Raw genomic sequence first — 26,525 nt, forward strand, 5'->3', positions numbered from 1 at the left:
AGCAGCCCTTTAGCACTGACTTTGACTCTGCAGGAAGCTGTTCTCCTATTCAAAATATATGAAAGGAATCCTACTAGTTTATAATGTAAGATTAAAAATAACAGTTTTTAGTAACTGAACAAGAGCTGCAGTTAAATCATAATGAAGATATAGATCTACTTCTTTGTTTTAAGAAGATTCTTATAAAAATTCCAGCAACATTATTACATTGGGAGAAGGATGTTTGTTCAATATTTCACCACGTGATAAAAGGATGAGGGCACAAAGAAGCAGATGGCATGTTTGGTTTGCTGCAGGTGGCATGTTTGGTTTGCTGATAGTGGATAATATAAGTTCGGCTTTTTATTTCATAAATACGAGGAGGACTCAGATAGTCATTATTTTATTTGAAAATAACTTTCAACCCAGCGTCTTATTTTTCGGAGTTCAAAATGTTTTTTTTTGCATGCAGAAATAAAAATCTGTTTTCTCTGTAGCAGTTCATTGATTTCATAAATGCAACACACTATAGTTTTTTTATACATAGCATAAAGGTAAAAAACAATATATGCAGTGTTATCTTCATTTTAGATGTCAAAAGTGTTTTGTGGCTCCCGGTGTTTTCTTTTCTGTGGGAAATGGGTCCAAATGGCTCTTTGAGTGTTAAAGGTTGCCGACCCCTGTACTAGGGAGTGCAAAAATGCAAGCAGAGAAGGGAACTCTGTTTTTATTTTATGTGCCATTAATAAAGTGTTGTTGGTGCATGTGTGTGGAGGAATTCCTGTGACGCACTGGATATGGAGGAGGGGAGAAATAAGAACTCTTCTCCCAAGTTTCATCAATAAAATAACAATTTCTTCCTAAGTTGCCTAACCATACTACCTCTTGCATTCTGAATTGGGGAAGGAGATGTTCTCCTGTTTGGTCACAAAATTGTCTGCTGTGAAAAAAATGGATAATCACTTATCACACATTTAAGCAATAAATAATATTTATAAGGTTACTAACCTTGAAAGAGGTTCCTGATTTAATGAAGTTCTTTTCTAATATATTATCAAGAGCAGGGTCTAATTCTTCACTTATATCTTCAATTAAAAGTGGTCTTCCCAGAGAGAGGGCATCTTCTAGGTGTGTACGGAAATATTTATGATTCAGAGTTGTCACCTTAGAAATAGAAATTATCCATTTTTTAGAAGAAAGAACGTTTTCTAGAGCACACCTAGGTTGCAATCCTACACATATTTTAACTGGGTTTATGTCCCACTTAACTATGGGGGATCTGAGTAGACATGGATAAGCCTACAAAGTACTGTACAGTTTTTTAATGCTTACCTCCATTATCATTATTAATTTCATTTCCATAAAATGAAATTCTGTACCATCCAATAGCCAATGATTTCTGGGCAGTTCACAAGAATTTTTAATTATTTTAATAGGTTTTTAATGTATTTTATTATGTTTTAATATGTTTAATGTATTGTAAGCTGCCTAGGAAGGCCTCAGCAGTTATAGGTGGCCTATAAATAATGTATAAATAAACAATTCATAAAATGGACTCAATAATATAAATGGATTCAATAAAAACACACAGTGTAAAATTGCAATATACAAAATTTAAAACACTTTAAACAACTAAAACTATTTCAATAAAAACTAGATTTATTAAAACAACTGATGGTCGTTGATGGGTAGATGGTTCTATAGTTGTGGGGGTATGATTAAGAAGGTCCTCCTGCTTGTTGCTTCCTTCTGGGCATCTCTTGGAAGTAGCAGTAGGAGGAAGGCCTAAGATACAGATTGTAGCATCTGGGTAGTCTGAGGTCAGGAAAGGCATTCCATTAGGTCTTGTGGGCCAAAGCCATATAGAGCTTTCTAGGTTAAATCTGCAGACTGATTTGGGGTCAGAAGAATATACTCAGTTCCCCAGTTACACACATCCAAGTTAAGAAATACCCCTATTTATGAACAAGCAAATCCAGAACCCCCCCCCCTTGTTGAGCAGCAAGTGAGTGACTGCAGGCAACAAGCACCTGGCAGCAAGGAGAGGAAGGAAGGGAAGAATAGGAAGGGGGCAGGGAAGGCAAGGAGGAGGGAAGAAGTGGCAAGTGGCAAAGTCAGAATTAGAAAGCAACTCCAGTGGTAACCCTCCCACTCCAGCAACACAACCAAACCCAGGTCCATTCTCTCCAATGCCAGTCCCATCTCCATCATCATTCAGGTAATGTTAGGTTTAATGTTAGCTCCAGAAGTGTTAACATTTAATAATCCTTTTTGCTATTTTTTCTGTCTTACTATATAAACTGTTTTAAGAGTGTACTGTATACCTACTCAGACAAATACAGATTCTCTCTCTCTCTCATACCTGAAGTTACTTTATTATTACTGTATTATCATCATTATTAAATGCTGTATTGCATTTAAGATGTTTCAGTGTATATGGAAGTGTTTCTTAAGTGTTTTATAAGTTTTTATATATGTGATCCAACTTGCATACAAATTCAACTTAAAGAAAATCTCAGAAACAGAAACTCATTCTTAATTTGGGGACCTTAATTTGGGTAGCTAATGCAAACAGGCCAAAACTGGACTTATATATTCAAACTTTCTGGTCCCAGTCATTAATCTGGCTGCCATGTTTTGCACGAGATGCATGTAAATTCTCAGAAGGATTCAAAGGTAGCCCCACATAGAATGAACTGTAGTAAATTAATTAAAAAGGATCTTAGGAAATGCAAATGCAAACAAGTAAAGGGGGTTGAAATTATTCACACTGACAAAGTTGCAAAACAACTTCTACTTCCCTGCATAAGATGCAAGGGTAGATATTTTCCTCAAGGTGTCTCAGTTAGACTGGGGCAAAGGAGGTGACTCACTCCTCAATGTTTCAGACTGTCATTTTCAGAGCATTCAGGTTCAGGTGCTGAATCCAACCTTGATCCCAAACAAGAAAATTCTTCATTTAAGACAAATGAATGCATTATCTCTATGCCCGATGAAGGAACAGCACAAACCACCCCTGCCTCAGCCACAAGGGAACCACAGTTGATGTCACTGATGCACATTTTTGTCATCACCTTTATCAAAAGAGGAACTGGAGGGAAGAGGAAGAAGAAAGCTCTTGCCCATTTCAGCATAAAGGCATCTCCTAGGCAGAACTGACAGGAATGAAGTTATCCATAATTTCTTGGGAATTATATAAAGATAATTAACCAATTCAAAATCTGTCAAAGCTCTCCATCAGTCTTTGGCACAATGAAGTATCTGTAAGGCATGCCTTTGTGAAGCTGATGGAGTGGTACTGCTTGGACTGCATCTTTCTTCTTCAGTGTCCTCATTTTGCAATGCTTTGACACTGGATTTGATCCTGTATCCTTCTGGATGATGGTGAATACACAAGAGTTTCATGTTACTGTAGTTCAGTCTTGAAGATACTGAGAGAGGTGACATTCAAAGGGAGAATACAGGAAGAAGGAGAAATTAGAAGGGGTTAGTCAAAGGGGTTAGTCCTCTTGCCAAATGAGTGATCTTGATGGCTTGAGGCCTGCTATCAGCTCTACTGATGTGACTGCTTTTGTACTTGCTGAAGTTGTGTTCAGTACTGCCATTGGGGGTATAGTCTCAGATGGAAAGACGAGGAAGGCTGAAGACTAATGATGCTTCCTGAAAGAGGAAAAGGGCAAAACTGAATTGTTAGCAGTTTTTCCACTTTTAGGCCACAATGAGAGTATTGTCCACCTCGGTGTTTAAGAGACTTCCCCCATCAAAAGGAAGGTCTCAGTCCTTGAGTGAGCCTCTTAAATCATAACTTCTGGTTGAAACAAGTGATCCAGCTCACATTGGTCATCAGGAAGATGAGCACAGGGAGAATGCATCTTCACCCAAAGAAAGAACTGAGAGTATGACATTGTGACTTGGTAATTGGCTACTCTCAGGCCAAAAGACTCAGATTAATAAATGCTTGGTTGCATGACGTCCAAGTGAAAGCCTTCTTTGTCAACTGGGGAGGAGTGGCATTTCCTTGATTTCTCTTCTGATGACTGTACTATGACAGAATTTGTTGAGTGGGTGAAGAGAAATATGGCATCTTGTTTGTACCTTATCCACAGACTCCAATCTTTTGGATGTTGGAACCATTGTTGAGGGCACATTCCACAACTGCTGGGCAGTCTGAAGGAGTATCAACAGGAATGGAATAGCTATCAGAATTCTCACTTTTGAGAACAGAACATCAAAACTGGATTGGTCACCTTGACTGGCTGTTGCATATCAATATTGGGAGACTTGGGCCATCCACTGCATTTGCCCAGAAAACCTCCTGAAGTCTTCAGATGGGGAAACAGGATCTCTCAACTGATAACCATTTTGGGTTGGCAGAAAGGAGAGGACCAAGCTGAATCTGACAGATAGTCCTCCCCCTTGGTATCCAGAGACACCATAGTAGGATTAACAGTACAAACTGCTTTGTGCTCAGCAGTAGAAGCCACAGAAGCAGCAGGAGTAATACTGCATCTGGAATGCAAAGCTGGAGGAGTATTAACTACAAGAAGAGATTAAATGAGCACTAGTTCCCAGACTAGTATGCTAAAGGCAAACCCAAAACCTCTTCCACTGAAGAGTGACCTAATGATTTTGATGATGGTTGGTAGCACAAATAAGCAAGTTGGTATTGATGGTAGCCACATAAGTCATCTCTGCCTCTCTGTAAATGCCATTCATCCCAGTGATAAGATTATCTGGAGGAGACTAAATGGAATATCAGTCTCAATCATAATAGGGAGAATGAGATTCTTGGACAGAGAAATCGCCAAAAACCTTCATGGAGTGTGTGGTGATAGGCTTGCTGCTACAGTCTGTCCACAAAGTGACACTCATAGGACATGAAGGCTCTTCCAGGAAAAGTTAAGGGAGTGGTAGAGAAGCCATGGGTATCTTCTGCAGAACAAGCCAAAGCACGCAGCAGCATAACTAGGCAAGATTGGGACATGGTTTTCTACAGTGACTCTACTGTCTCAAAAGTGCACTTCCAAGGAACCACCCTTGGGAGAGTGGAATGATTGTTGTGTGCTTGTTTAATGAAGGTTTCACAATGTGGGCAAGAATTGACTATGCAGCTCTCTCCCAGAGAGAAAACAGAGGGAATGACTATCTGTTGGGGAGAGTTTGCTACCACAATGCACAAACTTTCAGAATAGGACCTTACAAGCTATATGATCTTGATAAAAACAAAATGCAATCAGAAAAACAGTAAAGGAATAAGTAAAATGAATAGAAAAATAGAATTCCTCAGCACAATTACTATCCTAAGAAAGGAAAGGAATGCCTTTTGAAGCAACCACAATGGTGTTCAAAGAGGAGCTGAGGAAACAGGTGGGAACCCATTCAGGACATTAAGGATTGGTGGGGAGGGTTCTAGTCAAAAATGGCTCAGCTATAGAACCTTCCTGAGCAAAGCTCAATGCAAGTGCAGAGCCCATGTGCATGATGTGCAGAGACTATGGAGAATAATGTGACAACTATGTATGCTCCATTTTCCTGAGCTTTGAGCTTAGTCACTTCTGAGTTATGAGCTTTCCTCAGACCCTTTAAATTACCTGAGGAGATGGAATGATCTGTGTAGAAGGAACAAATGCTTGCCCTGAAAGGATCTGAGCACAATTCTCAATTCTTGTATGACCTGGGACAGGCAGGGGAGGAGAAAAAATGTCTACAACATATCAAACACTTATCTGCCAGTGATACTAGCATCACTGTACACTGTACATCAAAAGGAACTTGGGCCCACCAGAGAGAGAATGGGTGCTTCCCCATCAGCCAAATCATAGGGTACAAACTATAGAGAAATAGTACTGATCTCCAAAATAGTTTATTACAGGTGATCCATTTACAAAAACATGCAGGCATTACTCAGGTATAATTTATGTTTCCAGAAAAAAAATACAAATATGTACAGGAAAAAGAAAACGTACTTCTCCTTTCAAGTTTTACAGCACCTACTTGCAAATCATTGTCCTTTTCTTTCTGTTTAATCCATGTTTTCCCTTGGGTCTGTGGATCTATCAAAAGCGGGTATCTTGTTGCTTTAGTAACAATGATGCCATTTTGAACTGAGAGTTCATCTCCTGGAAGCCCTTGTAAGTTCCATTCACTTATCTAGACATTACCAAAAAATCATTATCTCAGTAAGTTACAGTGCCATAAATATAGCAAAACAGAAGAAGATTGAATGAAACATTAAAACAAGGAGAACAACAAAAAGCTGAGGATTCTTCACTTCTCAGCTGCACAGTGTGCTCCTTTGCCACAACCATTAAGCCAGAAAATACCTTTCTAACATCAGACTCTAAATCCATAGTCTCATTCATTGTCATCACTCCTATTTATTTCTTATGCACAAACATCATGTATCTCTACCAATGCATAAATCCATTTTTCTTTACCATACCCTTCCCTTAAAAGACCCTGGCTATTACCAAAGAGATACATATCCTACACAGAAATTACTCAGGGACACCCAAAACAAACATGGTACCAATTAAGGAAATGCACCAGTATATTGTAGTGCTTCCTTCCCAAACCGGACATCCTCCAGATGTGTTGGACTACAACTTCTGTCAGGAGCCAAGGTTTCTCCTTCACGCATTCAAAAGCCACAGACCTTTTTCTTGCAAAGTGTCCTTTATTGACCAAAAGCATAAAAAACCCAGAATGAATCTCTGAGCATGGACAGAGTGGTTTTGTTGAACCCAATCTAGTATTCACCTCCAGGAACTCTCCTTATGAACATGTCTGGCCCCCATCCCTTCAGCAGGTGCCTTCAGAAAATTAGTGCACCTCCTTTCTGCATGCTGACCTTCTAATTGGGCCACCATTCTCTGTTGAAGATGTATTATGGGGTCAAGAGCCATGGCTGCTTCATCTGTGTCTGAGAAACTCCCCTGCTTCAAGTTCTCTCCCTCCAGCTGTACATCTTGGTTATTCCCAGAGACTCCCTGCCCACCGGGGGAGTCTAGCCTTGAGTCTGTGCTTCTCTCTTCTCAGAATTTTGGGATGGCCCACATTCCCAGCCCCCCTTTATGCCTCTCCCCATCTTCTGATTCTTCTGGAGACCAGCAAGCAGCCCTGGAAAATGTGTGCCCGAAGCAGATATCTTTCTCAGTCCCAACATCTTTCCACCATCCCCAGCCAACATTTATGCTTCTTGGGGGTGCTGGGGAATAGAGTTCAACATATCTGGAAGCCACCATGTTCAGGAAGGCTAGCATAATATATTGATTTTTGTCCCCTTTCATTTCTCTTTCTATCCTTCCCAGTACTCTCATGCCATAACTTAGCATGCAACCTTTAGCATACAGTAGATATTTGTTGCTGTCTTTAATAGTGCTCTGTGCTGTGATTCTGGGAAATTTCAAGAATAGACTGTTGCATCAGGAGTACCATTTATTAATAAGATACCAAACAATTATCATTTATTGAACTCACCATGGGGTATGACTGAACATGTATGCATTTGGTGACAAAGTTACTCTCTTGCTGTAAGAACAAAACTACAGCAAAAGTAGAGTTTACGCCAAATAAGCTGGTTAGTCAATAATAATAAGTCATAGTAAGTTGTGTTCTTTTAACCTCTGCTGTACTCTGTGCTCACTTGTTTTAAGGAAGGTTATCTACAACAAATTGCAAATGGCAATATACTGATTAAATTATTTCTTTATGAGGCCATGCATACACGTATACAGTCAAAAGAAGGTCATCCAGCCTCTTCCATGTCTCTGACCTCATGTTCAGGGTGGGATTAATCAGAAATAAGAAAGAAATTTCTTGAGTTCATATGTCACACTGAATGTTCTTCTTTTATAATAAATAGGTAACAGTGATTATTTGCAGTGTTATTTTATTTAAATCATGCACCCACTTTAACCATGGTTAGAAATTCATGAAATCACAATTTTGAGGACACCTAGGAATGTTATATGTCTCTTCACATGCAAGTTTCCCCAAAACTCTTCTATCTAATCTCTGTTATAATAGCAGCAAGTGCAATATTTGTGGCTGCAAACTTAAAAAAACAATGATGCAAACTTTAAGCAAACAATGGGATGTGGAACAAATGAATGTTACTTAACAAAGGGAATTCAAAATTATCGGCACTCCCAAGTTTCAGTCCTGTTGTTTGCCAGAACATCTTCCATTCCACACAGCCACTGACAGTACACTTAAGTTCCTGCTTTCATACAGTAATAACAAACATTTTACAGAACCTTATTAAACCCATAGTCTGAATCCAGCTGTGCCCATCTGCCAACTGAACAGAATGTGATAATGGAATGGATCCCCTGTTCTCCAGTTCTCCATTACAGTTCTCTGCTATCTCACCCCCTTGCCCATGCCCCTTGCCCAGGGTGGACAGATACTCTGGAGCAGATTGGTGGTTGCAGGAGAAGAAAGAATTGCATAATAAGGGTAGAAGCCCACTTATGCAATACTGAATAACAGAATCATAGAATAGTAGAATTGGAAGGGGCCATGAAGGCCACTGGGCCCAGCCCCCTGCTGTTGCAGGACACCAAGTCACACCATCCCACTGGAATGACTGTCTATCTGGTTGAAGGTTTCCTAATATGGTTAATGAAAAGGAAATTTTGAAATATTTACAATTTTAAGTTTCTTGCAGTAAATCAGTGAGTGTCTTGGAGAGCATTCTTCACTTAGACTTTTCTACATGAAGCCTAGCAGAATAGGTTGAATCTTTCTCATAGTTAATAAACAGAGCTACAAAATAGGAACAGAATCCAAGGCCTACCGTTGGAGGATCCACCAACATTGAAATAAGATTCAAGTTTTCAGTAAAAGGGATTTTCCGCATTCTCATCTCTACTTCCCATAAATCTTTAAGCAAAAGATTCCTGAAGATCTGATTAAAAGGGCCACAATATGAAAGGAATCCTGTACAGAGTAAAACATCTCCCACAAGTCTAGAAAAGCAACAAAAAAAAAAAAACCTGCATCAATACACTTTGTTTTCAGTTCTTAAAAATAAAGTCTGGCTCAGACTTTAAAAAAACTATAATTATGGCATGATTGAGACATGTTTTTATTTCTACACTTTGAAACTGGAAGTGTGTGGATGTTTTATGACTAACTGCTGAAATGAATGAATAGCACTAGACACTTGCTTCAGTGAGCTGACTTATACAAATAAAGGCACTGAAGCAGCACTGTTCTTTGTATACACTTCGAAATTAACACCACTGATTTATAATGAGGAGAGAAACAACAATGGAGACAATTTGTGTAGGTTTAATTTTGATCATGCATCCAGTTCCTTGCAATAAGAAGGGAGAGACTCCAAAAGAAATAACAAAACATTTACTATACATCAATAAGATACACCGAAAAATAGTCATTTTAAATTAATTTTGGTGAAATTTTATTGTAGAATTAACAGCCATGGCAGTGACACTATCTCCCATTCATTTCACTAATTATGTAAGTTGAAGAATGATACCAGAATTTCTACATTATATTAACATATTTTCCTACTGAGTTATAACAATATTTTATACTGAATTGTGTTCCTACATTTATATATTGTACCTGTTTATCTGGGCTCGAAACTCTTTGCTTTGCTGGGTCCATCTAATTTTCTCTCCGCTCAAGCCATCTATAAGTGCAGAGGCTGCCTGCATCTTTCTCCTACACATCTCTGCGTCATTCAAGAGGTCCTACAATTTGGAAATGTCAGGACACATTACACTTTTCAAATAACTGTCCTGATATCTGCACTACTGTAAACTAATAAACATGCATCCTGAATACAGATATATGCTGTCCATGTCAATTAATAAAAAATAGTATTACTCAGTTTGGTATGAAAACATTTCAGTAATCTCAAGTTGTGGAAGTGATGTAAAACTCCTATTGGAACCATTATTTTTGATAATGAGCATGAACCTCAGCAACTAAGGACACCAGATGCCATTGACTGTTTCTCCTAGTCCTTTTAGTTCAAAAGACTTCCTAGCAGCCATCAGGTCTTGTCTGGATTCAGCTGTGTTACCCACATCAGTATCCAAACTAGGCAATACAGAGTGGTATGTGATTTCTGTTGTTGAAATGTTGCACGTTGCCTAGAAGTCTAGGTTGATAAACTACTAATAATTAGGCTTAGGGTTAGTGTATAAATGGATATAAGAATAATATTGGAATATAAAGAATAAATGAATGTAAGACCACATTGTAAGAAACAATTGGGAGTTATTCAGGTACTGGTGTCATTTCTCACCCATCATTGCGAAGTCTTCATGAGAAGTTTCAGAAATATATTAAACAGGAGGAAAGTTAAGATGACAGTCCATGACTTCTGGGGCACAGTTTCTAATGCATGACAAGTAATCATACATTTTTATCCATTAGACCCATACACAAGAGCTGGCTTGTGAACACTTCATGGTTGGTCTTATTGAAAGATGCTTAAGGCAGGATGCCCCAGACCCCCACGTGTAAACCTTCATTCTACATTTGTGCCTTTATCAACCTGCCTAGAACAATGAGAACGGCAGTTACCACCATATGGGCCAGGCCATCTGTGCCTCCCCATGGAAAGCTAAGCCAGTTCACCTATAGTTTGCCACTCTTGCTATGACAAGTGTTCTATCATCTTCTAGCAAGCATGATAAGGGAATCTCCAACCTTCCTGCACAGCTTGGAGAATGTGAAGGGAACAGAGATAATCTCTAAAGTTGTGCTCTGCTCAAAAAATGTGTGAAATCATGGGAGGATCCCTGCTCCTCTTTCAAAGTTCAAGCTAGAAAGGAAAGCTGGAGGCTGCTGTTTTGCCCCCAATCTGCTCCAAGTGATTTGGCCACACAGTGCCAAAATAATCTTCTTTCTGAAAACCTAGCACAACTTGAAAGCCAGAACAACTTATCCCTGACTTTGTGTGGAGGCAGTCACAAAGAGAAGAGAAAGGAGAGGGTTCTAATGATCACCATTTTGGCTTGGCTGAAATTTTGATTCAAACTAGGGCAACAAGCAAAGTTTTGGTACTACAGCCATGCCAGAAGCCTGTTTGGCATAGATCCATTAAAACAAAAGTGGCCGAAGTGCACCAGAAGCAGGACAACCATTATTTCCACAGCCTTGCCCCAAGAAAATGTTCAAGACAAGGCTGTGACTAGGAAACAAATAAACACCCCAAATACTTCTAATTTACAACATACTGTTTTGTTTTTACCATTTTCTCTTTCATAGCTGCATCAAACTTTGCTTGCACTTTATCCAGTTCTGCTTGCTTCTCATCCAATAATGCCTGAGCCTTTCCTAATTCTGCATTTGCTACTTTCAAACGTCCTTCTTGTTTTGCCAAATTAGTCTAAATTGAAAATACAGAAAGAAGTTTTCCAAACCTTTTTCTTCCACAAAATATATACACATTTTTCTTATTGTTAAGTACAACTACTGTTGTACTTAACAATATGTTGTAAGCCGCCCCGAGGCTTCGGCGAATGGGGCGGCATAAAAATGTTTTAATAAATAAATAAATAAATAATACTGTGACTGAGAAATCATCTTGAACCCACACAAGCCCAACCAAAAATTAAAATAAACATTTGCATGAATTTCTTGTATTAAAAAAAGAGGGTGCCAAATAAACCAGTTACAGCTTGTTACCCATAATGAGTTTTGTGTTGCTAAATCAGGTCACTCTCTTCTTCAAAATTGTATTTTTAAAATGAAGAGTTTGTTTAATTTTGCTAATGGGGTAACTACAGTACTGAATGTAGTTCAAGACCCCATTTAGATTTCCCACCAAATTTCATCAGTTGGAATGTGACATGAAGTTAAGTTATTGCAAAGTTACTGAAACCACAGAAGAGAGTGAGTCCCTCATGATACCCAGAACTGTACGAACAGAAATTACAGAACAATTTTGCAGTATTAATCACCACTTGCAACCATTCCAGCAGGCTGAGCTGGAGGAACCCCGGCCATTTCACAAGCCTTAATGAAAGAATTTCTCCCTCTTCCTTCCATGTTTATTTCCCCTTGTATCTGTGTCTTTTTAGCTTGGAAACCTGTGGGCAGGGACAGCCTTGTTTAGTTGATTATATGTAAATTATTCTGAGAAACTTTTTGGCTGAGGAGCAGCATAAAAATATGTCAAATAAACAAACACTTCATTTAGTAGCTAGAATGTATATAAAACCAAATATTGTGACTTACTTTAAGAGGCAATACATCTCTGTTTATGCTATAAAATGTCGCCATGGCCAATGTCCAAGAAAGGAGCCCTGCCACATTGCCACAGACTTTTTTACCATTCTCAAAAGTATAATCATCCATTTGAAAGTAAGGCTGCAGTAATTCTACCATCTCTTCATTGATTGTATCTTTGGCAAACTGCTGGAGACTTTGCAGAAATGGACCACTCATTAACTGCAAGTAAACAGACAAACCCCACCACAAGATTTTTAGACACAATTTAATGTTTATTTTAACATATTTCTAGTTGTAATAATTTTCTGAGTACAAATTTCCTTGTATAGATGTATTTCTTATTTTATTTTCTAATTACATTTATATACTGCCCTGTAGCCCACTGGCACACAGCAATAGTACCACAATAATATTTAAATAAACAAAAACAATAACATCAACATTCAAACAACCTATAGCAATTAAAATAGAAATCAGTACATGGCATAGCAGCAAATATAATAAAACAGGATTAAAACAGATCTTATATTTTAAAATATCTGGCAAATAAAAAGGTTTTCACCTGGTGCCAAAAAGAAAAGAAGCATGGTGCCAGGTACACCTCCTTGGGGATCATGTTCCAGAGATGGGGTGCAACTACTGAGAAGGACCTTCTCCACCCAATTGTTTTTAAATTCATCAAAGAACGGGAATGAAGTTAAAGCCACCAGTAGACATCCCTTAGGAATTTTACCTTCAGCTTTTGTGTGGTGGCAAGATGTCAAAACTAACAAATTGTAAGGTATTTCTAAACCGTATTTTCTGGCTGCCTCACATACCTGCTCCCTCAACTTCAGTTCATGTTTTGAAGGTTGTACCACATGGAATTCTGGAGAACAGCAAACTACAGAATTGGGGGATTATTAATATTTGGGGATAATAAGCACAGATTGAAGTGAAAAATGTGACGAATTAAAGAATTAGCTTATGGCAGCAGTGGACAGTACGCAACCTACAAGTGTTGCCCACATAGTCATTAAAAGCAGTAAAAATAATACTAATATACAGTTCTGGTATGGGAGAAGGCATCCACGGCTGCTGTGGAGTGCCATAAGAATCAAAATATAGGTGCTCCAAGGTTGTTATGGACATTGTTTTTAAAAGATGTTTATTTCTTCAGTGCAGACAGGGGGCCTTGTTGGGAATTGGGGGTGGGCGGCAGGCAATGGCACCCAGAGCTCTTAAAATTGTGTTTTAAGGGAGAAAAATTGATATAGAAATTTGCTGGTTTCCAAGACTATGTGGCTAACCAGATTATTATATTTGTTTGCTGCTCTTCTTAAAGTGCTTGAAATAAGATATATAGCATTCCCATCATCTCACTCACTCAACCATGGGCCAGGGACAGGCTCAAATGTCTGCAAGCTCAGATGGTAGCTATGCAGATCATTTTTATGTATATGTTCTTGTTTAGTGCAAGAATTACTAAATAAAAACTGTATAGTCCTGGATCCAAATAACAGTGAACAGAATTTTGCCTATGAAATAGGACTTTCTTATAGTAAGCTTCCTGCTACTAATTCCTGCTTGTGAATATCACAGAGCCCTCTGGAACAATGTTTGATGAAGAGTAGGGGTTTGCAACTGTGGATTGTTGTTTTGTACAGGCAAATGTGTTTTTTCTTATGTTAGGACTGTACTGGGTTCAAGCCTCTGATTTTTTTTTTCAATCTTAAATGCACTTGGAAATTACTTTTAAGGACTCGCCCCAGGATGGTTTCAAGCAAGGCCTTTCTGGATCCATGGTAACTGGATCTATTTTCTTTTGGAATAGTATCAAACAACAGTCCATGATCCTCATGATCAGATGGGGTGGCTTGGCAAGCTTTCGAACTGTTGCAATATCAGCTGGTTTGATAGTCTGCAAAAGAAAAACTAATTTATTGTCTGAGTAAAATGTTATACAAACACTAGGAAATCTCATCACTCTGTGTTTAACTATTACACTGCTCTAAGCAATAAACTATATGTGAATTAATAAAACAGTCAGATTCCAGCAGGGAACTGAGAAATTTGAATGAGAGAAACATTTTTACCAATTTACAGTAACTGTAAAACACATTTCCTAAAATGGGTACTGTCAAATACCTTAATGAAACTCAAAACTATATCTAATGATGATGCACAGAGCCCTTCAAATAAGACAAGTATTCATGAAAGAGAGAAAATATGAGAAGCAATGTAAAAAAGATTGCACAAAAATTATCTCAAACTAAGTACATGCTTGACAAATTTCCTGTCTTTGCACCTACAATCTCAGAGGAATTGACAGAAGATGTCAGATAGGCAGTGGTACATTAGCTACATTATAATCTAGATTTCCACCCTTGTATGCTTTTTGCACTTCAGGTTTTGAACCTGAATAGATAGTAAATCGATTTAAAAAATCACTCACATTCAAAGCAGCTTCAGCTTCTTCTAATGCTGGTTTAGCTGCTTCCAGCTTTGCCTCTGCTATTATTTTCTCTGAATCAATTTCATCCACAATCTTTTGTGCTTTATCTTTTACACCTTGAACTTCATTTTTCACTTTAGCTGAAGCCTCAGCACTTACTGTCACTTCTGCCAGGACCTATTATATAATTAAAAACACGCAAGGTGATAAGGTTTCAGTGAAGAAACTAAGATTTGGAAAGGAAGGGGACACTCAGTAGTCATAAAACAACCAGAAGATACATTATCATGGGACAAATGTACACAGTACATTAAATGCAAACCATGTAGGCAATCCAAAGTTTTTGTTTAATTTAGTGTAAATGAATGGAGCCTGACTCAGACTGAAACCACAATATGTGCTCCCCAGAGAGGTTCGCCTGGCACCAATGTTATATGCTTTTTGGTGCCAGGTCAAGACCTTTTTATTTACCCGGTATTTTAAAGCTTAAAAAAATTATGTTTTTATCCTCAGTCATGGGTTATTATGACATATTTATTATGATGCATTTTTAGGATGTATTTATTGGTGATTTGTTGGAAGCCATCCAGACACTTACAGTAATTGGATGGGTTAGAAATGCCCTAATAAATGAATATGTATAGAAGGAATCAAATCTTCCCACTGAGTTGCTTCCCTGTGCCTGCACAGAGGTTTAACCCTCCCATGCAATGCAGCTCCAATCCAGATCTCAACTCTGTATATTTACATTAAAGTAAAATAAAAACTTACAATCTTCTATCTGCTTTATCTTTAATGTAGCATGAAGTTTAACTCACATTCAACAAACACAGCCAATTAAACAGCAGTCTAAAACAAAGTTACTGGGAATGAACTAAATCACTAGATTCTGGACATACTGGAAAAGGGGGTAGTGATGATGGCAGTCCATTTACATGCTTATCAACCATACCAATAGAGCATTGGTTCCCTATGACATAGGTACAATTCTGTGCAGTACAGAAAAAAAACAAAACAATATACTGTCCTGTATTTTTCACATTATATGCATTTGGTACTATTTTATCTTAAAATACACACTCTTACATTTTAGTATGATTTTGGAGCCAAGAATTGTACAACTAAATTTGGAGTAGAGCAAAAAGCTAAGAACTGCTTTCTCATTTACCTATGTCCAAGGAGTGCAAATCAATGTCCCTAAAATATGGTGTGAACAAAATTTTCAAGCATTCCTACTCTGTATTTAATGTGATATTATACTCTGATACTTACTTTGTCAGCTTTTACAGAAGCCAAAGCCAGTTCCTTCTCTTTTACTGCTAAGTCCTGAGAAAGTTTAGCAACAGATTCACTAGCCTCCATCAGTTTAGAAAGGCCTATAACAATGATCAAAATTCAGAAGAATGAATTTATCTATTACTATCTCATACTGGGACGATATTATGGATATATAAGTGAAATGCATCCATTGAAGAAGGGGCACAAATCAGCAAGCCTTTATTCCATACCACAAAGGTATTTATTCCATACCATAAATAAAGTAAATGATCCTTACTGCAGCAAGGATCACCTTAAAAGAGTTACAGTAATCTTTGCTGCAGTAGTGCTTGGGTGATGGAGTCTTATGGGCAAAATCTCATAATAACTTTAGCCATCTGCTATGATATAAATTTGTACAATGCTGTGGACTGTCACTGCATTGGTCTGACAGTCTAGCAGCTACCAAACTAGAAATGAAACATGTCTTTCTATAAACTATCAGATATATCCTTACCAAAATGGGTGTGCTGTAGTATTGTTGCAATGTTCATTTCCAGAAATATGGATCTATTTTTTGTCTGTTATCACACCAGAAAAATAATTGTTTCTAGGGTATTTCTTTAACTCCATGAACAAGCGTACATTTATATGGAGTACACATGACACTTCTGCAAAGACTTACCTTTGTTGCTAAGCTTCTGAGGCAATTGTTTGAGCGCGCACGCGCGCGCGCGCGTGTGTGTGTGTAGCATGACAAAGTACCATAAAATTAGATTTCTGATGTATGTACAAATGCACATAAGATAATCAACATGAATATTCATAGTTATACAAATATTTTACTTATATTGATTATATTCTTGAAGCTCAGAAGACACTGGGGTTAATAGCACTTTCTCTTTATTAAGTAAGAGAGATTTGGCCATTTCACACTCTACAGCAAATGCTACCCTAATTGTGAACAATCTTCTGTAATGTGCATTATCTAATCCCCCACTTTGTTTTATTTGACAGCGTGACAACCTATCAAGGCAAGCAGTCTTAAGTATCTTTATCAGAACCTAAAATATTTTTCATTTATTTTCCAGATTTATTTTAGGTATGTGCATTGCACTTGGCTACAGATCAATCTTAATCAAGCCACTTTCAACCATGTCTAATGATCCCCACAGTGAAGTAGGACTCCTTATGAAGTGACCAGAAATGAACATGATCAAGGTGTGATTCCATGATTTGGGTTTGAGGTACACATAGATTCTGTTCATTCTTTAAATAGCATATTTTTGGTTTCCATTCTTTAAAAGCCGATGAAAGGATGAGGAAAATAGGGTTATGCTGAATGACTGACAGGTCCACCCTCTTATCATGGCACATGCATATCAAGCAGGGTTCAGAATCCACACAGCCACAAAAAATGGTGCCATGTCCTCAGTTCAGTGACACAGGAAAACAGTCTTTGGAATTCAGCAGAAATCCATTGCAAAAGGAGGCACGGAGATTATGATGACAATGATATAAAGCCATATATAAAAACACCCTATAGCCAATTCTTCCACTGAAATTCTTCCCACTATTACCATCCATAACTCTTCAGAAGTAACAGTAAGACCAAGCAAAAAGCTTATGAATTTCTCCTCCCACATAAGGACTTGATTAATAAACAGCAATAGCCCAAGCTATAGAGATTAAATACCCCAACCTCAAAAAAATGGAGATGGATGAATACAAATGCACAAATAGACATGCAACATTTCTACCTTCTGGCTGCTGCTTTAATTTTACTGCCAGCTTTGGGGAGTGATCAAGATGACCTTTTGCCCTACTCCTACCCTGGCTGTTTTGTTGCCCTGCTATAGTGCTGACTGCCCTAGTCGGTCATTAAGTCAGTCAGTCACCTGCTTGCGCACTGGCTTCCTTGAATCACATGATAGCAGGAGGAGAGCAAATGGGTTCCTTTAAGAAACATTTTAAGGGTTTGATGGCATAAAGTTTCAGTGCACCCAAGACGTCTACATGAAGTCTTCTTTGTGTCTATGGGTGGAATGAATTATAGAAAAAGTTAGGGGAAGGGAAACTTTCTTCCCTTTGACTCCAGTCTATCCTCCATGCCTTCTGTCACTCTACCCACAATGGGAGCTGGTGGCTGTGGAAATGGGCCCTCCAAATGACTCCCTTGGCAGGCAAAATTGCAGTCAGGCAAGGCCTGGCAAACAGTAAAGGAAAGTGCTGTATTAGCCCATCTGAGCTGCACTGCCGTGCTGTTATAAATCATAATATTTCCTTACTGCGATAGTGGTAGTGAATCGAACCAACTAGATGCTGTTCTGGGGACATGGAATGAAAGCTCTGGAAGAGTAAAGGCATAGACCTCTATTCCCTCCATAGTCCTCACTTTGCACCCCACAAAGTTAGCAAACTATTTGAGAAAACAGTGTAATTTAAAATGGCATGGCCGAGTCCTTTTGTACAGTGTGCAGAACCCTCATGGGGATGATATACAAAGACCAAGACTCAGCTGGTGCTGGGAGGTTAAGGCTGCAGACCTATAGACACTTGCCAGGGAACAAGTCCTTAACACAATTTACTTCTGAGCAGATATGTAGAGAATTGCAATAGAAAAGCCCAGAGAAAATAAAGGTGATAGTCTACTATTAAAAGGAACTAGGAGCAGGTGAGTGTCTCAAGGTAGGATATTCCAACTATTTAATCTTATCTTACCTATGTGCATACGCTCAGCTTGTTCGTTAATATTGGCTAGTTTATCAGCATAAACTTCTTTGTAGCCATTAATGAAAGAGAGATAAGACTTGGGGGTGACATGAGCTCGTCGTCGGTATCTGCCAATGTGTAACAATGATAATGCTGAAAACATAAGTAACCATGCCATCATGTGGTACAATCCTAAATTTATTTACAGCTTCATTCCTACAAAGACAAAAGCCTCAGGTGCTACTTTTAGCTATATTGTAAGCTCATTTTGATTAGCTAGAGTTGTAAACACTTATTTACAACTAGTCTTTGAAATAAGCAAACATTCATCCTTTTGAAACCAAAACATTTTTGTTATATAGTTATATATTTTGTCATTCCATCTCAACTTATCAACAAATGCCCATTCATTCAAACAACTGTTCTGTCTCAGTTAAAATGAATTAAGAAATCACTGTAATTAAAAATAAGAAAAGAACACAAAGTTACTAACAAGGCAATTACACACATGTATATTCAAAGTTCTACCAAGCTCAATGAGACTTACTCTATGTAAATGTGGATTGCAGCTTAAATTTTTTATAATAAATACACATTTATAGAACAATTATTCAAGATCAATTTTGTATTTATCTGCAAACCATGTCTATGCTTGGTTAAACTGTGATGTTTAAAAATATATCTATATTTACATCTATATCTATAAATAATCTACCACAGGAACAAATATTGCCCTTTAATTGAGTAAATACAGAATTACCATATATACTTTGAATAGTACCTTTGGAAATAATTCTCACAACTTTCTGAAACTAGGTCATGAAAGATACCCATAGTTTCTACCACTTGTGCTTTGACTTCAGCAGAACAGACAATGTTAAAGTCTGACAGGAAATAATGTGATACAGCAACAAGGGCTTCCTTAGGCCACTGGGTGAACCAGTCCATGGTGCAGCCAGATATAAGACCAGGAAATTTCAAAGAGCGTGCACGAAACTTCTCACCAACCTAGCAAGAACAACAATCATTAATTTGAATGTCATGTAAGTGAAAAAGTATTTAATCAAACTTATTGATGGGAATATTTCAACTTTAATTTTCCCCATATACAAATTCAAATCCAGCTGTAAACATACACAGAAAGCACCAGTGTGGTGCTCTGGTCAGAGTGTTGCAGGTCGTGGTTCTAGTCACTCCTCAGCCACTGAATGACTCTGGGGCAGTTATTGACACACAGCCTAACCTACCTCACAGGGTTGCTGTAAGGATAAAATGGGGAAGAGAAAGAAAAGGAAACTATCTTTAAGAAAAAGGTGGGATATATATAAGAAGGGCCTGTCAGATGATTAGTAAGTGTATCTACTGTGTATATGCAAGGAAAAGGGATGGTCAGAATTCAAGTTTGCCTGCTCCCCAGCTATCAATTTAGACCAAGAACAGAAATTGCTTTTACCAAAGAATTCTCACCCTGTTGGTTACAAGTAGGGAAGTCTACATCATAGCCCTATGCCCCTGGCAGGGGGTAAATAATCCCAAATGTCACCATATCACATATTTTAAATTCTTCAGAAATGAATCTAATTGCCTGAAGCAATAAAAAAAATCATGCTGTCAATATCTGTGTGTGTGTGTGTGTTAGAGAGAGAGATTTGTTATAATATTACATATTATATTATGCTATTTTAGAAATCTGATGATTGAACAGGTTAAGAGTGTAACCGAATACAGAGATAAATTGTCCTACATTATTGTAAATATTTTGGTAATAGATAATTCTACATTTAACTTTAACTTTTAAAGTTTTGTCTTAAGGAATTAAGCTTTTAATTCTATTCACATCTATAGCAAAACAAGCCTCACTGCAGAGGTACTTAAAAATGGACTGGGTTGCATGTCTCAGTTTGAAGCTCACATACACAAGCAGATGGATACAATCCAATTGTCCTGGACTGGGATAACCCATCAAACTTGGATGCTTACATTCATCCTATGAATGGAACAGGGCATGGTAGTGAGGACCTCTGCCACACCTTATGCCGTGTATTTTATCCAGATGGACTGACTCCAGTCATCTAGATGGAGCAATCAGAATGGGGAGCAAAGGATACTGGGGTGCCGACAGTCAGTCCCACCTCCCCCTGCTTCCTCCTTTTTTGCTCTCTCTGAAGCCCAGTTGCCACCTCAAGCAGAGCAGCCAAATTTGGTTCTTTCCATGCCAGCTGTGATCTCATAATCATGGAATTGGGAGTGCAAATAATCTTATGGCCTCCCAGATGTCAGGAGACCATTCAAGTATGTCCTAAGTAATCTTAGCAAACAATTCCCATAAGTTTACCTGCAAAGTCAGATTTGCAGGTTATTTAGTGAGGGAGCCCAGCTCTCTCAAGTTAGTCTTCACAGGTTGATTCCTCCATGGAAGTGGCAGAGGAGTGGAGGTGGGCTGATTACTGTACAAATCAAGTAATCAAGGTTACAAAGTAACAATATTCAAACAGAACATGAAAACCAGCCTGCCTTCAAAAAGGAAACATTTGAGGACAGGGAGGGGCAGAACTTGAGAGGGTCTTCCTTGACCCTGTAAAGGAGATAACAGGCAAAGCTAGAGGACCAATTAAGATGTGTCCAACATTCCCATCATGTAGGCCTCAAGCAGCAGGAGCCACCTGAGGGCTGAACAAGAATCTTTCTGAAAGAGAGGGAAGGAAGGCTTGTTTCAGTATTGATTCAACTCTTTATGTGGGCAGATGTTTCTCCCACATTTCAGAGAAATTGTTACTTTGATTTATGTTATTTTGTGACCTGTAAATGTTCAAATAAAAGACTGCTTCTCAGGTTTCATCTAAGTCCGCTGGAGAATAAAAAAGAGAAGGATAGATGTGCCCATGACAGGATATTAACATTGTGTCAGTGAGGAACACATTTTGATAAAGAAAAAAATGTTATTTGGCTATTTTTAAATTCTCCATTAACACTGAATGATTTCTTCCCCCACCCATATGCCCAAATAAAGGAATAATGCTTTAAAAGGAAACTCACTGGAGAAAAGCAGAGAACAACATGAAGATTTTTCCTTGACCGTGATATAAAATATTCATAAAGATTATCAAAAGTAGGAGGAACTCGTGGTAGCTCTTTTTTCATTACAGATATCAGCCCTTGTGTAATTTCATCCAATTCGTCTCGTGGAAATAAATTGGAGATCTTATTAGAAAAGAAAAATTGATGGAAAAATTAAAAATCATTGACTAATAGCATTGTAACAATTCATAAATGTTTGCAAATATGTGTTCGCATATTTGTCCTCTGGATGGGGATCAAACTGATGTGCTCTAATTCAGTGGTGCATAATTGCAGCAAGTGAGACTGTGAACGTGGTACCTTTTTTAAAAGTGCAAACTTTGCCAACAGCTGTTTATTAGAAGATACAGAGAGAGGAGAGTAATTGAATCTAGCCTTATTTCCCTGCCAGAACAGCTGATTGCTAGTATTTTATTTTCTAAATAGGGTTCTGCGCACATAACTCTTTCTGTTGTATCAGAGATGGGATCTACACATGACGTACCATCATCACTAATGCAATTACTGGTCTATTTCCTTGGCCCAACAAAGGTAAGAACATCTGCAGAATATCTAATGTTTACACCATAAATTGCTACAAAAATCAATAAGGATCAAAATACAGTGGTACCTCGGCTCACGAACACCTCAGTTCACGACCAAATTGGGTTTCAAACAGAAATTTCATAAAAATTTTGCCACAGGTCGCGAACTCTTCATTGGGTGACAATCGCGAGCACGCCTACCTTCCCTGCATGGGCTTGATCTCGGTCGTGCTGGGGGGGGGGGGGGGAGATGGCCACATTCGTGGTGGAGGGAGAGATGGCCGCAATTGTGCTCGTGTTCCCTGCCCCCCAGCACGCCTGCGATAGTGCCCATCTCCCCCTAGCGTGCCCCCCTCCCCTGCATGATCCTGCCCGCATGATCACGGGGGAGGGGGGAGATGGCCGCAATCTTTGTTGTTCTTTGTCACTTTGCTTCACATTTTTGTGAGTAAAAAAATAGTTGCAGAATGGATTAACCTTATTTACACTGAACCTTATGGGGAAATTTGACTTGGCTCACGACCAATTTGGGTCACGACCAGAGTCCTGGAACAGATTAAGTTCGTGAGCCAAGGTACCATTTTATAAGAATTTTTAGCTTAACTCCAGCCTGGATAAACCTTTTCCCACAAGGCTGTTGAGCTACTCCATGGGTCCTCAAACTACGACCCGCGGGATGGATCTGGCCCACCATGGCCATCTATCTGGCCTGTGCCATTTGCCACCCGCGTGTGCGCTTGCTACTCGGGCGGGGAGGCAGTGGCTTGCTCGCTCGGAGATGGTCTCCAAGTGAGCAAGCTGCCGCCGCCTGCCTCCCATACGCGCGCACTCGCCACTGCCTTGCAGTGTGGGCGGGGAGGTGGTGGCTTGCTCTCTCGGAGATGGTTTTGGACTCGCTGGGACATCTCCAAGTGAGCCTCTGCCTCGTGTGCACCTGAAGGCACCTCCACCTCACTGGCCCACCGCAGCCTTTCAACTGGCCCCCTATTGAAAAAGTTTGAGGACCGCTGAGCTACTCTATATTTGCTTTCCTGTTTTCCTACTGCATAACCTGTAGAGGGCACTGTGATATAGCAAATAAGTGTAAATACACAAAAGAAAATCATGCTTTCATTCACTTTTACACTTAAAGGTCCCATTTTCCCTACTCTAAAAAGCAGGGGAAATGAGTAATTTTGAAGTCATTTTCATATAGCAGTGAAATGGGGGGGTCACCACATTGTCTAAAAAATTTGTAAACAACTGTGAGAATGGAATCATGTGCACACAACAAATGCATTGTACAGAAAAGCCCTAAGGTCCCCCCCCCGCATTTTCTTTTCTTTTCTTTTTGCACATATGTATATATGCTACAATCTACCCTAAGTTTTGGGGATGGAATATTTTAAATAATGATCATTATAGCATAATATTAAAAGTCTGTATTGATCTGAAATTCTAACCTCTCCAGAAGATAGCAGATTATTAAGGTATTCCAGAAAAGCCTCATCTTTTATTTCATTATCTGTGAAAATAAATGTGATTCCTTTTCCTTCAGCACCAGCAACACGATATAAAATCTTTAGATCATCTGTTAGATTGATGACATTGTATGACCTGGGAGAAGTGAAGGAACAAGCTTAACATCATCTACAAACTTTAGTGAAGTGGAATCTACATCAATGAACATCAGTGAGGAGGAAATCAAGGTCTACATAATTCAGCAAGAGCTGCTCCTTTCAGGAGCTGCAACCTTGAACAGATTGTATGGATATAATGTAGAGCTAGCACAGTTCTACAGAAACACCCATCCATACCAACATCAGGCAAACCACCAGCATACTGCTCTCAGGTGACTTCTTGTTAGTATGAACTCAAACCTGAATCAGCTGTTACACTTCAGCTTTGCTCGAAGTGTATTGATCTCCTGAGGTCAGTTAACTGGCAACCGAAGGCTTCCTAAATAGCAAAATGATAGTTTGAAAACATGCAAAGGCCAAATTCAGAGCAGTGTCACCAGGCGTCTCACCAACTCTGAAGCTGCACACCCCATTTATGTCTTTCCAGAGATGAGTAGCATGTGATGTGGTATGGGGGGCTTTGAAACCAAATAATTACCTCCTCAGTATTATCAATGTGTCTTTTTTAATGTGTTGCTAAATACTGACACAGCTGGCCAAGCCGCATCAGTCTCATTTTTCATATAATTATATAATATTAGATCCTTCTAGCTCTGCAGGGAAAACAGTAATCATAAAATGCTTGTTTAAATATATTATTTTTCTCACCTGGTTAAAGTTATCTGAAATATTCTGTATCCAGCTATGAAAGAGGCCAGCCTTGAAAGACTCTGCTTTCCAGAACCACCAACTCCTACAAGTAAAGCATTTCCACATGCTGTCCGAATTATTCGTGAAATCTGTATTACCAGAAAAAGATGAAAGCAGAGTGCTTAGCTAATAATATGAGGTCGACAAAGTTAAATAAGTATTCCAAAAAGCTTTCTGAGTTTGTGCTAACTTTGATATCTTTCATATGTCTGGCAAAATCAGTTTTATTCACCTATGTATTTTGAAAGCTTTTATAAATTTTACACTCCCTATTAACTCTGCTTTTAAAGGCTCTCTGTGTGTGGTGTTGTTGACTGGTTCTTGTTTACTTGTTACTATTTTTTGTAAACTTCCCTGCAATTATTTTATTATTTGTAGTAAATATAATAAATATAGTAATTTGAAATGAAGACTATGTTCTGTAATCAACACACAAACCTTAACAAGATGTGTTATAGCATCTTTGAAAAACACCAAATCAAGGAATCCACCTCTAACTGCTTCATTATATTGTCTCTGGTAATACTGCAGTTTTTCAGATAAAAATTCAAAACTTGGAATCTGAATGGGAAAAATAAGACAATTTTAAAAACCAGTTTCAAAAAGTTAAGAAATAAATTAAAAAAGCATAAGGATAAAAATAAATCACACATCTTTTGGTAGCTTCCCCTTACTAACGTACTGAAGGGTAAATTTCTCATACAGACTTTAATTTACTCATTTACTTATTTCACATATTTTTATCTTAGAAATGCATTTTTAATATGCAATCCTGTATGCATTAACCTGAGAGTAAGCCCCATGAAGTCAACAGGATTGTCCTGTTATTCTTCTAGAGATACCTTTCATTAAGATAAACATCCTTTCCGATCAGCATTATGTCAGGGAGGCAAAGGACTCAGCATAGCCCAGCACTGCCTCCACTAACATACTGTGCCCTTGCACTGGTGCTGCAACCCACTCTCACCGCACATACACAGCTGCTGTTTTGAGCCAAGCTGACCTTTGATTTCTTAGTCCACTGGCTGTGGGCTATTTAGACTCAACGGTCAAATATAGATTGCACTAGTTGGTTTTCCAGTTCTTTCGATGTCCCTGCATTTCTTCCTCCCCCTCCCCCTCCCCAACCCCACATTTATAGGCAAGCTTTCAGGAAAAATAAAGTACATCCACTTTCTATACCTTAGTATCTGTCATAGTCTGAAAATAATAGACAAATTATGTTGACAGAACATGAAAAGAAGCGGACACCTTTAACTTCATGATATATCTGGTATGGCTCCCTGCAAGTTGCCTACACCATTGTATAGTATCCTTTAACCTACCACATTCTAAAATCCAGGGTCCATGTTTTAATGTATAAAACCTTTTATTTCATTATTTTCCAGCTAATAACATATAAGAAGGCTCAAAATATGTTTTTAAACCAAAAACAGCAAGATAAGCAAAGATGCTCCTTGATAAGTGGTTTTCTGCACCTGAAAACTACTTCCCCCCAAGATGCAACCAGTTTGGATTGGAAAACCATCTCGCAATGATACAAGACATTTTCTATTGTGCTTGTATGCAATAGCTAATGATACACGGGTTTATCTTAAGCTATCTTTTTATATTTCAGAAGTTTATTTTGGATTCTTTTGTATGTATTACATTACATGGTTGTTTTGACCAACCCAAATATCAAGGAAGGGTTTCGGAATCAAATAATTAATTAAATACCAATTCATAAACTTTTGGTGCTTCAAACACAAAATCTTCTGGTTCTTCACCAGTTGGCTCAGGCATATCCCGCAAAAAATCTACAAAGTATGGTTCAGGGTTGACTTGTGATACTAATGCTGAATCTATATGTTCCTCAACTACTCTGGTAAAACTTCTGTCAAACCACATTTCATCTTCTTCACAAACAAATCTGCAAGACACAAGTCAGTTCCTATCAGCAAATAGATACTGCTGAAAGGTACAAGATTACCAAAGGATCATGATGGGCCTCCCCACACCCCAACATGCAACAAT

At 38.5% G+C, this 26,525-nt stretch overlaps 1 protein-coding gene across 2 annotated transcripts in view; it reads right to left on the reverse strand.

Moving 5' to 3' along the window:
* Positions 1-26,525, reverse strand: part of DNAH8 (dynein axonemal heavy chain 8) — a 171,388-nt gene that overhangs the window by 30,903 nt on the left and 113,960 nt on the right. For both annotated transcript variants that reach the window (XM_044443121.1, XM_044443208.1), the window contains 16 exons: positions 26,229-26,421; positions 24,948-25,070; positions 24,468-24,598; positions 23,643-23,796; positions 21,635-21,799; positions 19,380-19,606; positions 18,608-18,726; positions 15,902-16,005; positions 14,630-14,806; positions 13,928-14,095; positions 12,202-12,414; positions 11,213-11,350; positions 9,574-9,701; positions 8,780-8,951; positions 5,974-6,129; positions 988-1,143 (listed from right to left, as the gene is read on the reverse strand). In XM_044443121.1, coding sequence (XP_044299056.1) covers positions 988-1,143; positions 5,974-6,129; positions 8,780-8,951; positions 9,574-9,701; positions 11,213-11,350; positions 12,202-12,414; positions 13,928-14,095; positions 14,630-14,806; positions 15,902-16,005; positions 18,608-18,726; positions 19,380-19,606; positions 21,635-21,799; positions 23,643-23,796; positions 24,468-24,598; positions 24,948-25,070; positions 26,229-26,421 — 2,524 coding nt within the window. The remainder of the gene's footprint in view (positions 1-987; positions 1,144-5,973; positions 6,130-8,779; positions 8,952-9,573; positions 9,702-11,212; positions 11,351-12,201; positions 12,415-13,927; positions 14,096-14,629; positions 14,807-15,901; positions 16,006-18,607; positions 18,727-19,379; positions 19,607-21,634; positions 21,800-23,642; positions 23,797-24,467; positions 24,599-24,947; positions 25,071-26,228; positions 26,422-26,525) is intronic.

This window comes from Varanus komodoensis, unplaced genomic scaffold, assembly GCF_004798865.1.
Source record: "Varanus komodoensis strain SLA01 unplaced genomic scaffold, ASM479886v1 scaffold1, whole genome shotgun sequence".
Classification (NCBI taxonomy): domain Eukaryota; kingdom Metazoa; phylum Chordata; class Lepidosauria; order Squamata; family Varanidae; genus Varanus; species Varanus komodoensis.